A 17,036-nucleotide genomic window follows, 5' to 3' on the forward strand; every position below is an offset into this window, starting at 1 on the left:
GAGGAAATACTGTCTCAGGCTTCCTCATTGTCAAAGATGGGTTTTACTGCTTTAGGGGCTCTACCTCAAGACAGTAACTGACAGATCTATTTGGTTTTACTGCCTTCTACCTCTACTGGCAAGTAGAAAACTTATCCCTCTGTGCTATGATGTGGTCTTGGTCAGGTCTCCTTACATCTGGGCACCAGCTGAGATGTTGATCACTATCTGTGGAGGTCTGTCTTGCAGACCTTGACTCAGCAATGGATGAATAAATGCACTCACACACACTAGAATATAGTCAATTGAGTGGGCTAGGGATGGTCGTCAACTGCTTTTAGAGGGTGACTGCAGCTAACTAACCACTATTCTTTGTTCCTCCTCACATTTATTCAGTATAGATTTGATAACAGAGGTTCTAAACCAACGTGCTTGTGGATAATTAACATGGTTAAAAGAGTGGTTTTATGATCAAAGCTTTTGGTTCTAGGGCTCAGAGTAAACACTATTAACTGGTAATTCTCTTTTGGCCTCCCCCTGAGGGGACCATCTCCACAAAGTTTACATGAGTAAACAGAGACAAAGGGATGTGGGGTAAACAGACTTAACTGGGGACGCTTTTATTATCCTAATATACACTCTATGACTTAATGCTCTAACATAAAAACTGGCTGCCTTCAACCAGTCTCATTAAAACCTTTCAGCCTTCCAAAATGTTTGAGACTATAATCTTATAACTTCCCTAATATTTCCCTTAATATTTTTCCCAACTACACTGAGTGAATTCCCAACGCCTCTGAATGTGGTCTCTCAAAGAAATCTTTAAGACGACTAAAATGTAAATTGAAGGGATTTCAGAATCTATGAAAAAGCACTGGTATCTACTACACTTTTATAAACTGTGAGAAACTGGCCATCAAGACAAAAATGAAAAAAGTATACAGGATCTACTTCCACAGAAAAGGTAATGGAATTCCCTTTGAGGATGTGCCTACTATGTCTTAAGTATTATGCTACCCACGATCTTCAGGAAATCCTACAAAAGAGGTATTATTATTCTCATTTCTACAGATCAAGAAACTTGAAGCTTTGAGACGTTAAATTCAGAGGTATAAGCTTACATATTCCTTAGAGGGCAGAGCTAAGGTTTAAATTCAGGTCTGTTAGAATCCAAGTCTAACCCTCACCTCTAAACTGTGGCGTTTATTCCAGAAGTCTAAAGCAGAAGGCCCACTGGCCAGCCAAAGGCGGCCTAAAACAATGATTTGATAAACATGAATGAACTGCCAGTGTTTAGAAATGTAGAGTTTTGCGTAAAATATGAATTTGTACCTCCATCATATCAAACCTACATCATTCATTTGCCTACACAGGCCAGGCGGTTAATGCTTTTGAATCTGTGACCTTTGGTATTCCCTGCTGTCTCCCCGATACTTTCTTTTAAAGCAAAAAATCAAAATTAATGTTCCACCAGTCCACAGGAATTTAGAATCATACCATTTGGATGAAGATATAATCATTAAGATTAAGTAGAAGCCCTTTATGGCGAATTTAAGACCAAAGCGTGAAGTGACTTGTTGATGGTCACAAGCTGCAGGACTCCATCCCACATGTCCTTATTCTTGTCTGTTCTTCTACTCAGATTCTCACTGGTAACCAAATACATATATGATTTAATGACCTATGAAGTAGGGTAACACCGTTCTTCCACAATTCCCTTTGAAATGACTATCATGAGCTTGCATTTCTGATGAACATGCTAGAACTGCTAAGATTTCACATCTATTTTCTTTCATTTGCCAAAAGTAATCCCCTATAAATAAATCACTCCACTTCCACATATCCACTCCTTGGTCTCCCATTCCCGTTCTGTCAGGAGCTGTCAGCAGCAGTTGTGGTTGAATACTGAAGGCGAAAAGAAGCTACAGAGGGATACCCAGTGAAGCATCTTTGACTTCTAACCCATAGGTCAGGAGATCAGGAAGACGCATAGTAGTGAGTGACTCATAGGTCACACATACTGGTGGGTGACTCAAGCCACTATCCTTTGGAGTAGATACAATTTTTATTTTCATTTCTAATGTTCGTCAGAGGAAATCAGTTTGAATCATTTTCAATTATGTAAATACTAAATCATATTTCACATAAGATGATAAAATTTTCTACTCCTTTCTCTCAAAGGTACTAAGCTTATCAAATTAAATGGTAAAAATTCCTCTCCCAAGACTAGGAAAATACATGAAAAAATAGCTTGCCAATTGAAAATTATTTTTAGAGGTGTTTGGAGTATATGTATTATCAAATATAGTTCCTATTAAAAAATTAAAGCAAAACACAACATTGTACTTATTCCAATGTTTCTAGATGTTACTGAAGCCAGAAACTGTATTTGTCAAAATATCACTCTTTTGAGGAAAGAGCAACAAATTAAAGAGTTGTATCTGAAGAGGTTTTAGAATCTAAAAGTAAGCAAGCTCTGTACTTGTCTAATAAGCTAATGAAGAATAGACAGCTCTTTATTAACAAGAATCGACTTTTTATTTATACCAAAGTGGTGTTTCTTTGACATTTGTTTTTGTTTCATTTCTGACCCACTTTCTTTCTGACAGTCTTGAATGAATATCCATTCTTATGTCCTTTAACTGCCTTGCAAGGAGGTCCGGCCAACTGGCTTTCCCCCTGGACAGCAAATCACTCTGGGACTCTGTGTTCTAATATCAGCTCAGCCAGAGATTTGCCACGTGTGCTTTATCAGCCTCTCCATCTCTTCTGCTTGACTTCAGACATCTGCAAAGCTGGAAAACAGCTCTGACACAGAACAAAGGGTTTTAAGGTGCTCCAAAAGCCCACAGAGGGCTAAACCATGGCAGCTGTGGATTAGCAGGTGCTCACTTTGTTCTGCTGATCCTTGGAGACTGCACAGTGGTTGGAAGAACAAAGGCTCAGGGGTCAGAAGGCCTGGGTTTAGAGCCCAGCTCTGCCACTCATTAACTGTGCAACCTTGGGCAACTCACATAACCTCTCTGTGCTTCAGCCACCTCAGCTATAAAATGGGACATTGAGAGTTAAACATGATTAGATATTCAAAAGACTTAGTGCAGTGCCTGTCATATTACAAAATTTAAAATATCAGCCATATTTGTTATTCTTCCATTTTTGATGCCCTCACTGACATGCCCTGAGTGTGAGTTAAATTTTGTTATTCAGCTTGACTCTATTTAGTACTGTGATTCTTGAAGGAAAAAATATCAGACCCATTAGTATAATTTTCTAAGATCTAGTCAGACATCTACAGGGCATAAGTTGTTATGTGGGGCCAGCCATGAAGTACCACACTTCAGGTGTTTTCAAAAGTCACACTAAATCTAAGCAGAGGATGTGAACCTCACACACCCTGCAGCAAGAGCTTGGTGGGCTGGCTCCCTACTCGCTCTCTTCCCTGACTGACTTCTGGTTCTGACATCCAGAGCATGACACATGACAGATGACAGCGACATGTCAGCACATGCCCACCAGCACACCCAGGTTTTACAAAAGCCAATGTCATTTTTCTCAGTAAGAAAAGAAAACAGTGGCATAAGAGGCGGGCAGGATTTCCCTTGTTCATTTGCTTTGACATTTCTAGGGAATTTCTTTTGATAGTTCTAGAAGTATTTTACAAACACATGAAAAATGAAATTAGCCATTTTTTCAGGCTTCTGCTTCTAATGAAAAGATTATCAAATATATGCTTTTGAAGAACAAGCATAAATAAATGTCATTTTATGGCTTAAAGTTACAATTTATAGACTCTCTTTTCTGAATATGAAGAAAGTTGCTACACATTTGGCTTTTCCACTGCTTGGCTTTGATGACGTCTTTGTAATTGTTACAACAACCATACCTTGCATCTTTCTCACATGCAAAAAAACACAAATGCTACTCCACCTGACCTATCTTTATTTATTCATTGTTTAAAATTTATCCATAAACAAAATTAAAAATAAAAAAGCTTAAAAACTATAAAATCAAAGGACTACACTCCTGGGAGCCAGCATAAAATAAAACAAAAGAGCTCAGATTTTGGACAGAGGCAGACTTGAATTTGTGAGTGAGAAACTTAGTCCCTCTATGCTTTGATTTCCTCATCTGTTAAATAATAATAATAATAATAATAATAATAACAACTATACCTATACCTTGGAAGGCTGGTGGTAGCAGGACAGTCCCGTGGGGAAAATGTGGCCCAGCAAATGATTTTTTAAGAAATAGAAGGAAAGTAAAAAAGAGGGGAAAGAGGCCAAAAAAAAAAAAAAAAAGGTGGGAGTAGCAATGACTCTCCCCAAGTTACACAAATTGGGTTATAAACCAGGCCTTCTGCCAAAATTCTGCCTCTCAAATAGCATACTTGACTGCTTTTATTATGTGAATTTTCCATATATAACAAACCCATCACCAAGCTTTAACAATTACTACATTTTACCATTCTGATTTCACCTATTTCCCTATACACACACTGTGTTTCTTTTGAAGGAGTATTTTTTAAAGAAAGTCTTGGGCATCATATCAATCCATTAATAAGTGCTTCTAAATAGATGAGAACTTTTAAAAATCACAATACCACCAACTCAATAAAATTATCCATAATTCCTTAGTAACATGTAATAAACAGAGTATGTTTCACTTTCGCCTATTATTTCTAAAAAGTCATTTTTTTAGTTAGTTTGTTCAAATCAAGTTCCAAACAAGACTCATGCCTGCATTTGGTTTACAGGTCTCTCAAGTCTTATCAGTTTCCCCTCCCTACTTTTTTCTCATAACATTTATATACTGAAAAAGAAATGGGTAATTTGTTTTGTAGAACTTCCTATATTCAGGTATTGGCTCATCTGTACCCTTGCAGTGGTGTTTAGCCTGTTCCTCTGTCTCCCGTATTTCCTGTAACCTGGTATTAATAGTTAGATGTGGATGTTTGATGAGTTTCTGGTTCAGCCTTGTTGGGGGAGAGGATGTGGTTAAGAATACTTCACAGGTGGTGCTGTTTCCTTTCTATCAGATGACATTGGAAGAGCACAACTAACGTTCAGCTGTTCCACTTTTAGTGCTATGGAGACTGATCAGTAGGTTCAAGTCTTGTCAGCCTGATTCTCTGTTAGAAAGCACCAATTTTACCTGATGATTTTATCATTCATTAATGGTTGCCACTTAGCTCCATTATTTCATTAGACACTACAAAATTGTAGGTTTTAAAAACTTTTATAGCACCCTTCTGCATTTATGAATTGTAATTCTCTATAAAGTAAGTAGGAAAGCAGGGGTGGATATGAGATCTCCTTTTTAAACCATTTTCAGAACAATGACTTGATGCCCTAACAATTTTGGAAGTGATGAACAAGGGATTTTGTTCGTTTGTTTTGCTGTCTGTTTCTTTAGAATTCTGTCATAAACACATGGATTTTTATATATTTTTATATATTTCCATCATTGTGATGCTCAAACTGTCCCATCTTTGCCCTCTGGGGGTTCCCTCAGGTTGGCTTCTGAATCATTCTGACATGATCCCAGCAGTCTCTTTGACGGCTTTGCTCTAGGGTTCAAAGTGAACTTTTTAAAAAAGCAATCAAGAGGCTGGGCACAGTAGCTCACACTTGTAATCCCAGCACTTTGGGAGGCTGAGGTGGTTGGATTACTTGAGGTCAGGAGTTTGAGACCAGCCTGGCCAACCTAGCAAAACCCTGTCTCTACTAAAAATACCAAAAAAAAAAAAAAAAAAGAAAAATTAGCTGGGCCTAGTGGCACATGCCTGTAATACCAGCGACTTGGGAGGCTGAGGCATGAGAATCACTTGAACCTGGGAGGCGGGGGTTGCAGAGAGCAAAGATGACACCATTGCACTCCAGCCTGGGCAACAGAGGGAGAAGACTCTGTCTCAAAAAAATAATAATAATAATCAAGAAAGTCTTTATGTGTTGTTTATCATTTTAATATTCCATTTTCCTTGTTTCACAGCAATTACCCACTGTGGCTCTTCAATAACATCTACTGGTGTGTGTTTGTTTATATGCCTTACAATATGATTTAAACCAAAAAATTGCAATCTTGTTGAAAAACACTAGAAGTGATAGGTATGGGAGTCAGGAAGTCCAGTGAAAAGAGCCCGACTTTGGAGTTAGTCAGACCTGGATCTGAATCCCAGCCCATCGCTCACCGACTGTGTAACCTGGTTTGTCATTAAATCTTCCTGTGCCTCGGTCCTCTCATCTGTACAATGAGATTGCTTACAGTAATAGCTAACAAGCACACCTGCCAGTAAGTAATTTAAAAGGCAACTAAGTTCTCTTTTCCAGTACTCAGTCCTGAATAGAAACTCTAATTGTAGTCACAACTATTATTATCATTATCTATCTGGCATGCTTCAATTTATCCTTAACATGTTTATGTTACACATTCCAGTTTGAACATCATTGTCTTTAATAGAGAAAGAGAGACGCCAAATAGTTGAGTAGGTCTGTTTTTCATCATATTTTAACATTATTCCATCTGCCCCAAGCAATGAGCTCGGCCTTTACTTGTTCTTCTTGTTTTGAACATAGCTTTAAAAAGGGCTTTCTTGTCTGTAACATTCTCTCCAGCCTCAGCTCAGTCTGAACTTAGGCTCCGCAGATACTTTCTTACCTGTTTTTGCTCTTCTGAATTTGTCCCTGGTCATGTGCTTATCTTTCAATCTTCTATATATGTTCTCTTAATATCCAAGCCCATCAAAAATTCCTTGTTATTAAAATGGTTCCTGGGCCGGGTGTAGTGGCTCATGCCTGTAATCCCAGCACTTTGGGAGGCTGAGGCAAGCAGATCACCTGAGGTCAGAAGTTCGAGACTAGCCTGGCCAACATGGTGAAACTCTGAAATATATTTTCCTAAAATCACCACTACTATTTGGTTATATTCAACTTTATTTCTTTTGAAGTTACCAAACAATACGATCATGGTTACTCCCACCCAAGGATTTAGTTAATTCTACTTCAATAAACAATTTTTCTAATTAGTTAGAACTAAGTTCAGAGTAGAATTTCCATCTCATTGCTTCCTCAATCTGTTGTTTAAAAAACAGAAAGGCTTTTCTGGATTGAAACATCAATGTTTCTATGGAATGAAACAGATTGATCAGACATTGAGTAGAATAAAGTCCTCATCAATGACTACATCTTGGCTGTGGCAATTTTGATATTTAGCTGAATAAGTATGTGCAGTATCAGAATCCAGCAAAATAAGACTCTGTTCACTTGTCTATACCAACCTATAATTGTCATTCAGGCATTATGCTTTGGCTCCACTGACAAAAGAACAAGGCTGTGTTTTGAAGTTAAGTCATGACAGTTCACAGCCACCATTTCTAAAGGGGCTGGCAAAGGATAAAAGCTTACATCCCTAACTCAGTAAGTGGTGGAAACACCTTGCTCTTACATTCTTGAGTTCTCCAGTGAATTCATTGCTACTTCTAGGATCCTAATACAAGAACACAAAAAGAAATTCTAATACAGGCAATAACTAACTATCTTTAAAGCATACGTAGGAGAAACAAACCAAAGTAAAATAAATAAATAAATAAATAAAAATAACCACCCTGGGTGGCTATGCATAGTGGGTTAAGGTTTGGCTAATAGACGAAAATAAACAGCAACTTAGATTGTCTTGCAGCTTAACCTGTCAACATTTTATTCTTCATTTACTGAATGAGAGGAAATTACACGAGAGAAAGACTGTATTTCAAGAAATCAGCTAAGCATACCAAAGTTTTCCCAAAGGCCTTGACACTGATATAAACAAAGTAAAATCTCTAAGTCTAATAAGTATGGCTAAGCTTAGTTCTCCCTACTCAGTTCCAGGCCTTAGGCTAAGAATAGCAATAAATATAAAAATATCCGCCAGTTGTCATTTAACTCGTGCGCATGTGCCAGAATCCTTCACTTCCTTTCCCTCACGCTCTGAATCATCAACCAAATTTTCTCTCCCTGCTAAAAGTTCTTTAGCAATTCAAAATAAAATCAGAGGAAAAGTTATTTCTTGGAAAGGTTTAGAAGTGGGTGAGATTCCTGTTTATGTCCTAATCAAGCACAAAGACTCGTTGTTTAATAACCATGGTATTTTCTAAAATGAAGTTTTTAGATAATAACGCATATACAGGGTAGTTAATCAAATACGGTGACAAAGCAAAGGACTTTTGTTTGGTCCAAAATTATTTTGGTATTAGGTCAATACTGAACCACACATGAACCGTCTCGGGCTTCTATACCAAACTGCTAGTAAATGAGCAGTAGCCACCCACAAATCTTCAAAACAAAACCATGGAGACCTCTGTTCTTTCTAAAGCTGAAAACCTCAGACCTGAGAATAACTAAGAAGATTTGGATGTCATGGTTTAATTTCATTAATATATCCTATGGAGCCATGATGATGAGGAATGAGAAGCAAGCAGCCAGTTCAAAAAGCCACAAACACCAGGAAAAACGGACTTTGGTGGGAAGGTGTGTGGATTTCCCTTTAACTTTCAGGGTATACTGTAAGATTAACCTTTGTTCCGTTGAGCTAAATTTTATCCATCAGCACCACTCAGAGATCACTTAAAACCATAATGTCCTTTAAACATTCTTATGATATTTACTAGCAAACACATTCCAAAAGAACAGTCACTTGCACCTGTGTAGAAAGAGCTTAATTGCTCAATTTAAAACTGACTACGCTTACTCACAAGTGAGGGCCTCATCTTCGCTGGTGACCCTTAGGTCTTCCTTCTCTTTTCCTTGACTCAGCAGCTGAGCTCAGCTTCCTCTCTCTGACCTTCGTTTTCCAAATGCTGGAGCACAGCAGGCATTTCTAGGTCAGCAAAGGAAACTTACTGCCTTCCAGGAGAACAGTATCTTCTGTGTATTCAAAGGACTGAACAAGAACAAGAAGTCAGAAATTCAGTGTACTAACCTCAGTTCTGACCCTGTCTAGGGTATGCCATCAACTGCCTCTTGTCTCTATTCTGCTAGGGGAAAAAACTCCACTATCCACCCGTAGAGCTGGTCGTCAGCCACCTGAACGCCCAGCTCAGCACAGCCTGGCAGAACACCTTCCCCCATCTAAACTCCTTGCCATGCTGGTTACGGCACCATCTTCCTGCCTGACCCACAGGCCCATGAGAATGACCATATCTTCATCCTTTCCAACCTGTACCATGCATTCTGCCACCACTTACTTTTTCAAATAGTTTTGTTGACATAAAATTCACATATTGTCAAATTCACCCATTAAAGTGTGCAATTCAGTGTTTTTTAATATATTCAGAGTTGTGCAACCATCACCATAATCTAATTTTAGAACATTCCCATAAGTCCAGAAAGAAACCCTTCATATATCCGCAGCCATTTCCCAAATCCTCCCCACCTTCCTCTCTAAGCAACCACTATCTTCTTTCTGTCTCTATGGATATTTCATGTAAGTATGCATGACCTTATGCCTGGATTATTTCACTTAGCAGCATGCTTCTAAAGGTTATCCAACCTTGTAGTCTTTATTGCTGCATAATACTCCATTGTATGTATATGCCCCATCTTGTTTATCATTCAGTAGCTGTTGAACAGTGGGCTCTTCCCACTGTTTGGCTGCTATAAATCATGCTGCTGTGTACAAGTTTTTGTGTGAACATGTCTTTTTGTTTCTCTTGTGCATGACTTATTTTTAGTACCCACTCTGCTCTGTCTCTTCTTCTCTGACCTCAAGTCCTCTTTAAAAAGAAAAAGGCTTTAGGAAACAGGCATTCACACAAACTATGGATACAATGAAAACGGTACTACTGCCTTTCTGGAGGACAATTCCTCAATATCTAATAAAATTTTAAATACACAAACTCTTCATCCTAGGAATTCCATTGCAACTCCCCTACAAATAACCTCTTTACAAGTTTGCAGATCACTGTAAGGATGTTCTCTGAAGTATGGTGCATAATAAATGCAAACATTAAGAAAATGAATTTAATACTGTTCAGTAAGAATCACAGAAAAGCAGTACAGTGGACTACTATTCTGTTGATTAAAATAAAATAAAGTAGAACCACGTAATCATATGAAAGACTGTCTCATATGTTAATCAAAAAAATCAAATTACAGAAAATGCATATATTAAATGGGCTCTCTTAGATAAAAGAGGATATATTGTGTGTGCTTGAATGTCCACATAAAATTTCTGAAAAGATACTTTTTAAAAAATAAGGATTAAAGGTTTTGGAGAAAGAGAAAATTACTTTGCATTTTATGTCCTTTTTCGAATTTGAACTGTTCCTATAAGAATACATGTATAATTTAAAATGTATTATTTTCAAATAATACAAATACTTTCCAGAGTTCTCTGAAATCCTACTGTGAATCAGATGGGAAGGGTGTGAGAAAATGAATGGCAAGGAGAGAAGAGACACACCAAAAAGGAGCTAAGGATACTAAAAACAAACACCACCTGTTGGATAACCAGCCCCTGGCAACCCTGACTCTAACCTCCAAATGGAAAACATCGTAGGACTCTGACTCCTACCCACATTCTCAGCAAAGCAGCATGGAGCGATGGGAGAAGAACAGACATCAGACAAGTCCAGGGTATTAAAGCAAGCTCTGCCACTTACTAACTAAAACTTTCATCCAATCTCCCTTTTCCACAAATCCTCTTTGCCAGACTATAGAGTAACCCGTGCTCTTTTACCACTGTTTAATAACTATACCTGAGATGCCAACTCCTAAGCATGTCCGTCAATCCTGCAAAACTCGGCTCTAAATAGTACATCTCACAGAAACCTTTCTGAAAACCAGGCCTCCTCATCCAAACCCACATATGTGTTCGTAAATCCTCTGCACAGGTGTGTGTCCTCCTCTTCATACCGGTACTTAGTTTACCGTTATTTCATGCGTCTTACCCCTGCCCCTACAAGTCCTAAGGGTCTGTACCTAACCAAAAACACTGGGTCTAAAACTTGCTGGCCTGTGATAAAATACTGCTTGTTGATGTTTGACCTGTATCCAGAAGGTCATTTTATTAATAACTTACTGTTAAAAACTTGACAAAATTACAGATGAATGGTAAATGTGAACACTAAATCCTCAAGGGGCACTGATCATCACTGTGGGTTTTTGTCAGTTTTTTTCATTTCCGTCAATGCACATCCACAACTAGCCAAGGTTATTTACACCAACTACACAAATACAAGTATGTATATTTCAGAACAGATCAAATTCCCAAAAAACTGTGATCCATTCTTTAAGACCCTGCCTGCATGAAGCTTTCCGTATGCCCTCTCCCTCCCCACGCTAGCAGCTGGTCACTTTCACCTTGTTGCTTCCTCCTTGCTCTTCACTTCATTTAGTGATTAATGTGTAAATATTTGACACCTACCTTAGGCTGTGAATAGTCCAGCTTTACTCACCATTGCACCCACATCACCTTGCATGATTTGTTACACATAGGAGGGGACTAAAGAAAAGCTATTTAAACACATGAGTGAGAGAGTGAAGACTAATTTTCACTCTCCATACAAATTACTGAGAAGCCGTAGAGGCTCCAGTCCTGAGGGTACATCTGTTCTACTACCCTAAAATACCAAACCTCCTTCCGCAGAGAAAACTGAGGTCTACCTATAAGAATCAGAATAACATCCTTAGCCCCGCTCCTGCCCCTTAACCCATCTTCACATTCCAAAAAGCAAGGGCAATCCTATAGCAGAAAACAATGATATTTTCAATAATTAAATGCAGAATAAATAGCAGCATTTGGGGAAAGTGGGTTCAAGTTATGGTCCTGCCACTAAACAGCTGGATGATCTTGCACTGGCCACTAACTAAATGCCTCAGGCCTTCTGGCTTCTCATCTGTAAAAGGAGTAAAACCTTTATCACTTCCAAGGCCTCCATCAGTTCTAATACTCTAGGAATCTATGAAAAAGAAAATTCATTTCATTTTTTTCTTTCTCTCATTTATTAAACAAGTATTAGTGAATGTTTGCGATGAACTACATAGTGGTGGACTACGTGTTTATTTTTTCTCTTAAGCTCAAATTTCCCAGGTTCACTTGAAAGTATCTATGGTGCCAGACACAGTGGCTCACGCCTGTAATCCCAGCACTTCAGGAAGCTGAGGTGGGTGGATCACTTGAGCCCAGGAGTTCAAGACCAGCCTGGGCAACAAAGTGAAACCCCATCTCTACAAAAAATACAAAAACTTGCCGGTGTAGTGGTGCACACCTGCAGTCCCAACTACTTGGGAGACTGAGGCAGGAGGACTGATTGAGCCCAGGTGGTCAAGCCTAATCACACCATTGCACTAGAACCTTGGCAGCAGAACCAGACCCTTTCTAAAAAAAACCCAAAAGTAAGTATGGCTATGAATTCTAAGCAATGGGATCTGAGTGGAAGCAACGTGCCCCACCTCTAGCCTGGCCTCCTGCACAATCCACGTTTACTCCCCTCTCCTGCCAGTCAGAGACAGATGATTCAATGAGGGTTCCAAGGCCTTAGAAAATGACAAGGTCACCAGATGAAAGACGCCTGAATGTCTGCATGTAGCAAAACCCTCCTTTCTTCCGCAGGAAATAACCTGTATTAGTCTGTTTCACACTGCTGACAAAGACATACCCAAGACTGGGCAATTTACAAAAGACATTTAACCGACTTAACAGTTCCACGTGGCTGGGGAGGCTTCACAATCATGGCAGAAGGTGAAAGGCATACCTCACATGGCGGCAGATGAGATAAGACAGCTTGTGCAGGGAAACTCCCCCTTATATAATCATCAGATACCATGAGACTCATACACCACCACAAGAACAGCACAGGAAAGACCTGCCCCCATGATTCAACCACCTCCTAATGGATCCCTCCAACAATACGTGGGAATTCAAGTGGGGACACAGTCAAACCACATCATAACCTACATTAAACCACTGAGATCCGGAGTTCTTTGTTACAGCAGATAGCCTACTCTGGCTTAAGTAAGACATACTGTATACACATTGTCATGTTTTACCCTCTTAAAAACCTGACTGGTAAATATCACTATTTATATTTTACAGATGAGTAAATTGAGTCTTAGTGAAGGGAACTAACTTGTTCAACATCATACTGCTTCAAAGTGGCACAGGCAACATTCGAACCTATGTATCCCTAACTCCAAAGTTTATCTTCTTTACTTTTTGGGACATGATTGCTACCAAAGCCACTCTATACTTTCCTCCTTGCTCCTGGGTACCCTTCCCAGTTGCAAATAGTTCCTGCAGGTGCCGCACCTAAATAAATACTTGCTACTGAGAAGCAGTACAGGGCACAGTAAGCAGGCCTAGCTAGGAAACCAGGGCCAAGGGAAGGCCAGAACCGGGCTTTGCTGCCATTCAGTCCACCCCTGGCTCGGATTCAATCAGTCTGTGAACAGTAGAAGATTAAAGCTCCTACTAAGGCCACATCTTCAGAAATATCAGTAATATGTTCTAGGAAATAATCCAGAGATGACTACTATTTTAATTTCCCCTTAAAGGAATCAATCTAACGTCATTAAGAGTGACATTTAAATGCTAATGGAAAATGCACTGTTCCCGTGTCTCTAGACAAGTATTTGCATGTTAATTAATCCTGGGGATAAGAAGACTGGCTTCCAATATGAGGTGTCAGAAGAGAGAGTTTCTTTGCAGAGGAAGATAAAAGGCTATGGCATAGACATAATTAAATTACCTGGCTTCAGGAGTTCTAAAAAGAAATAAGCTATCCTTTGCAATGCAAATTCATATTGCCTCTTTCGTAAAGGGCACATTCTAATGAAAGGACCAAAATATAGACTGCCAACTTCAATACTCTTTTAATGTAGTGCCCTCAACCACAGATCAAATGGCTTTTACCAGAACAGTGGCTAACGAGTTCATAAAGACTGTCAATACGGGAGACAGAGGCCTAATGCCTTAGAAGCCAATAAACCACAAACACATTCTGAATGGTCACAAAGGATGTCAACTTGATTTTTTCAAGCAATAAACCATTTCTTTTTAAAAGGAGTCATGCAAATTAGTACAAACTCACAAACCACGGACTTAGAATGATGGCCATTGGGCTGAATATTTTATAAATTAGGTTACCTCAAAAGATGGCAATTAAATATAGCATACATTCAACTTGCTACACTTGCACCATATTTGTTGGCATTATAATTTCTACTGTATAACGTTCACTGTTTGCACTACTGCTCTTCATATATGATCTCATCTTAGATCTGGAAGATAAATTAGTATAAAGGGGCCCACTATACAGATGAAGACATTAAGATTCAGAGAGAATATATGGTTTAATCAAGATCATGGAGGTAAAGAGCAGTGAGATCATGTCTAGAACCCAGTTTTCTGGATCTAATTTCCATGTTCTTCCCATGTAATTACGTTATCTTTTTTCTACTTCATTTAGTAGCTGATTGTCCCTGCTATTAAGTTCATTATTGCTATGATATTCATAAATGTGCAGAGGACATAAACATTCGGAGAATAAACACATTTCAAACAGGCTTAACAAGGTTTTCTTTTTGTGTTCTCTGTAAAGGTCCACTCCAGTAACAAAAGTATACTGATCAATTCATTTATCACACAGACATATTTTGTAAATACATATGACAAATGGTTATGTGTGGTATAGAAAGAACAATTATTAATTAATAGGAAAATATAAAAACACTGACCAAAGCCATGAAAAGGCTATTCACAAAAGAACTACAACTGGCCAGATGAAAACTAGTTCACTCTCACTAGTAATAAAAAAAAAAAAAAATCAAATTGAAAATACAGTGAGTTATTCTCCAGGTTCACAAGAGTTAAACTTATTATAACTCTGGGAAAGAGTTTAAAACGATAGAATTCACTGGGGAATATGAGGGTACATGCTGTATGATCCAGAAAGTCCAGTTTCGGGAGTCAATTCCAAGGGAACAGAAAGGCACTAAAATATATATATTTGTTAATGTTCAAAATCACATTGTTTATGACAATGAAACAAAACAGAAACAACCTAAGTTTACAAAACAAGGAGATTAATTAAATAAATTTTTATGTTAACCAAAAAAATATTCTGTAGCCATTGAAAAGAATCATGTTAAAGGTAAAAATCTAAAACATAAAACTTTGAATGAATTACAGAAAACCCAAATAAATGGAAAGATACTCTACGTAAAAAGTGGAAAATTCAATATTGCAAAGACATCAATTCTCTCAGAGATTTTACTGTAGAAGCAATTGATCTACACATTCAAAACAATCCATTTAAAAATCTCTGCAAATCTGAGTGTGTTTCTGTGTTTATTTGTGGAAATTTGACAAGCTGTTCTAAGCTGTTCTAAACTTCATTTGGAAATGTGAGGGATCAAGAACAACCAAGAATCTCCAGGAATTGGTGAAAAGATGTAGTCCTTAATCTACTAAGCTACAGTAATCAACATATATGTTATTAGCTCAAGGGAAATATACCAATGGAAGAGAATAAGGAGTCCACAGCTGGACTCATTCATATATGGATATCTGACTTATGGAAAAGGTTGTATAGCAGAGCAATGGGGAATGGATGATCCTTTTGATAAATGCTCCTTGATCAACTGGATATTAATGAAACCTAACCCTAACTTTTCAATATGCACAAAAATTAATTCCATGTGGATTGTAGATCTAAATGTGAAAGATAAAAGAATAAAGTTGATAAAAGGTAACAGAAGAGGATAGCTTCTTGATCTTGAAGAGTGAAGATTTCTTGAACAAGACTTAAAAAGTACTAACAACAAAGAGAAAAGATTAGTAAATTGGGAAGCTCCGTTAACCCTATTAAGAAAACAATAAAGGCAAGTCACAGAGTGGAAGAAGACTTTGCTAACACATATAACCAACAAAGGAGCTTATATCTAGAATGTATAAGAGTACAAATAAATGAGAAAATGTCTGACAATTCTATGAAAAAGTAGGCAAGAGACAAATACTAAACAAATACCTCAACACATTCAATCAAAAGACATTCAAATGGTCAATAAACATATGAAAATGTGCTCATTAGCCATCAGGAAAACGCAAATTAAAATCACAGGAGACTATAAAGGCCTACCAGTTTGGGTAAAATCAGTTAAGACAGGCAAAACCAAATGTTGTCAAAGATAAGGAGCAACAATAACTCACATAAATTGATAATGGGATTGTAGGTTAGTGCAACCACTTTCATAGGATTCCCTGAAGTTGAACATACACATATCATATCACCTGCCAATTCCATTCCTAGGGCATATAAACAAACAACTTTCAAACCTGCACACGTATGCCAAAAGACACATACAAGAACGTTCATAGCAACATTTTTCATAATAGCCCTAAACTGGAAACAACCCCAATGGCCATCAACAATAGAATGGAGGGCCAAGCGAGGTGGCTCCTTCCTTTAATCCCAGCATTTTGGGAGGCCAAGACAGGTAGATCACTTGAGCCTAGAAGTTCGAGACTAGTCTGGCCAACATGGCAAAACCTCGCATCTACAGAAAAATGCAAAAATAATAGCTACGCATGGTGGCACACACCTGTAGTTCCAGCTACTCAGGGGGCCCAAGTGCGGGAAGGATCACTTGAACCTGGCAGGTAGGATTGCAGTGAGCAGAGATTGTGCCACCATACTCGAGCCTGGGCAACAGAGCGAGGCCCTGTCTAACAACAGCAACAAAAAAAAGGTATATAAAACAAACAAACAAAAACAACAGAATGAGTCAATATTACGGTATGTTCTTTCATATGGAATAATAAACTGCAATGAGAATGAATAAACAAATAATACACGTGAAAAACATGGATGAATCTCACAAATATTGAACAAAATAAGTAAATAAAAAACTACAGACATTTCATTTACTTAAAGTTCAAAAACAAACACTATGATGTTAGATTCAAAACAGCTTTTATCTCTGGTGGGGAGGAAGAGGCCATGGTAGGCTTCAGAGGGTACTGGAAATGTTGTGGCTTAACCTAAGTAGGGGGGCAGTAAATGGATATGTTCACTCTGTAATCAT

The 17,036-nt window shown here is 38.2% G+C and overlaps 1 protein-coding gene across 10 annotated transcripts in view; it reads right to left on the bottom strand.

Moving 5' to 3' along the window:
- The window catches only part of CRADD (CARD and death domain containing adaptor protein), a 189,560-nt gene that overhangs the window by 81,256 nt on the left and 91,268 nt on the right, over positions 1–17,036 (bottom strand). For 2 of the 10 annotated variants that reach the window (XR_012518375.1, XR_012518374.1), the window contains exon 3: positions 8,705–8,892. The exons of 6 other annotated variants lie outside the window; for them this stretch is intronic. Coding sequence is in view for 1 of the 4 variants with exons in the window: in XM_039472427.2 (XP_039328361.1) it covers positions 8,885–8,892 (8 nt within the window). In the remaining 3 variants the exon portion in view is untranslated. Of the gene's footprint in view, positions 8,893–17,036 lie in introns of all 10 variants that reach the window. 2 more of the 10 variants (XR_012518373.1, XM_039472427.2) reach the window with 1 other exon arrangement.

The sequence above is a fragment of the Saimiri boliviensis genome, chromosome 7 (genome assembly GCF_048565385.1).
Source record: "Saimiri boliviensis isolate mSaiBol1 chromosome 7, mSaiBol1.pri, whole genome shotgun sequence".
Taxonomy (NCBI): domain Eukaryota; kingdom Metazoa; phylum Chordata; class Mammalia; order Primates; family Cebidae; genus Saimiri; species Saimiri boliviensis.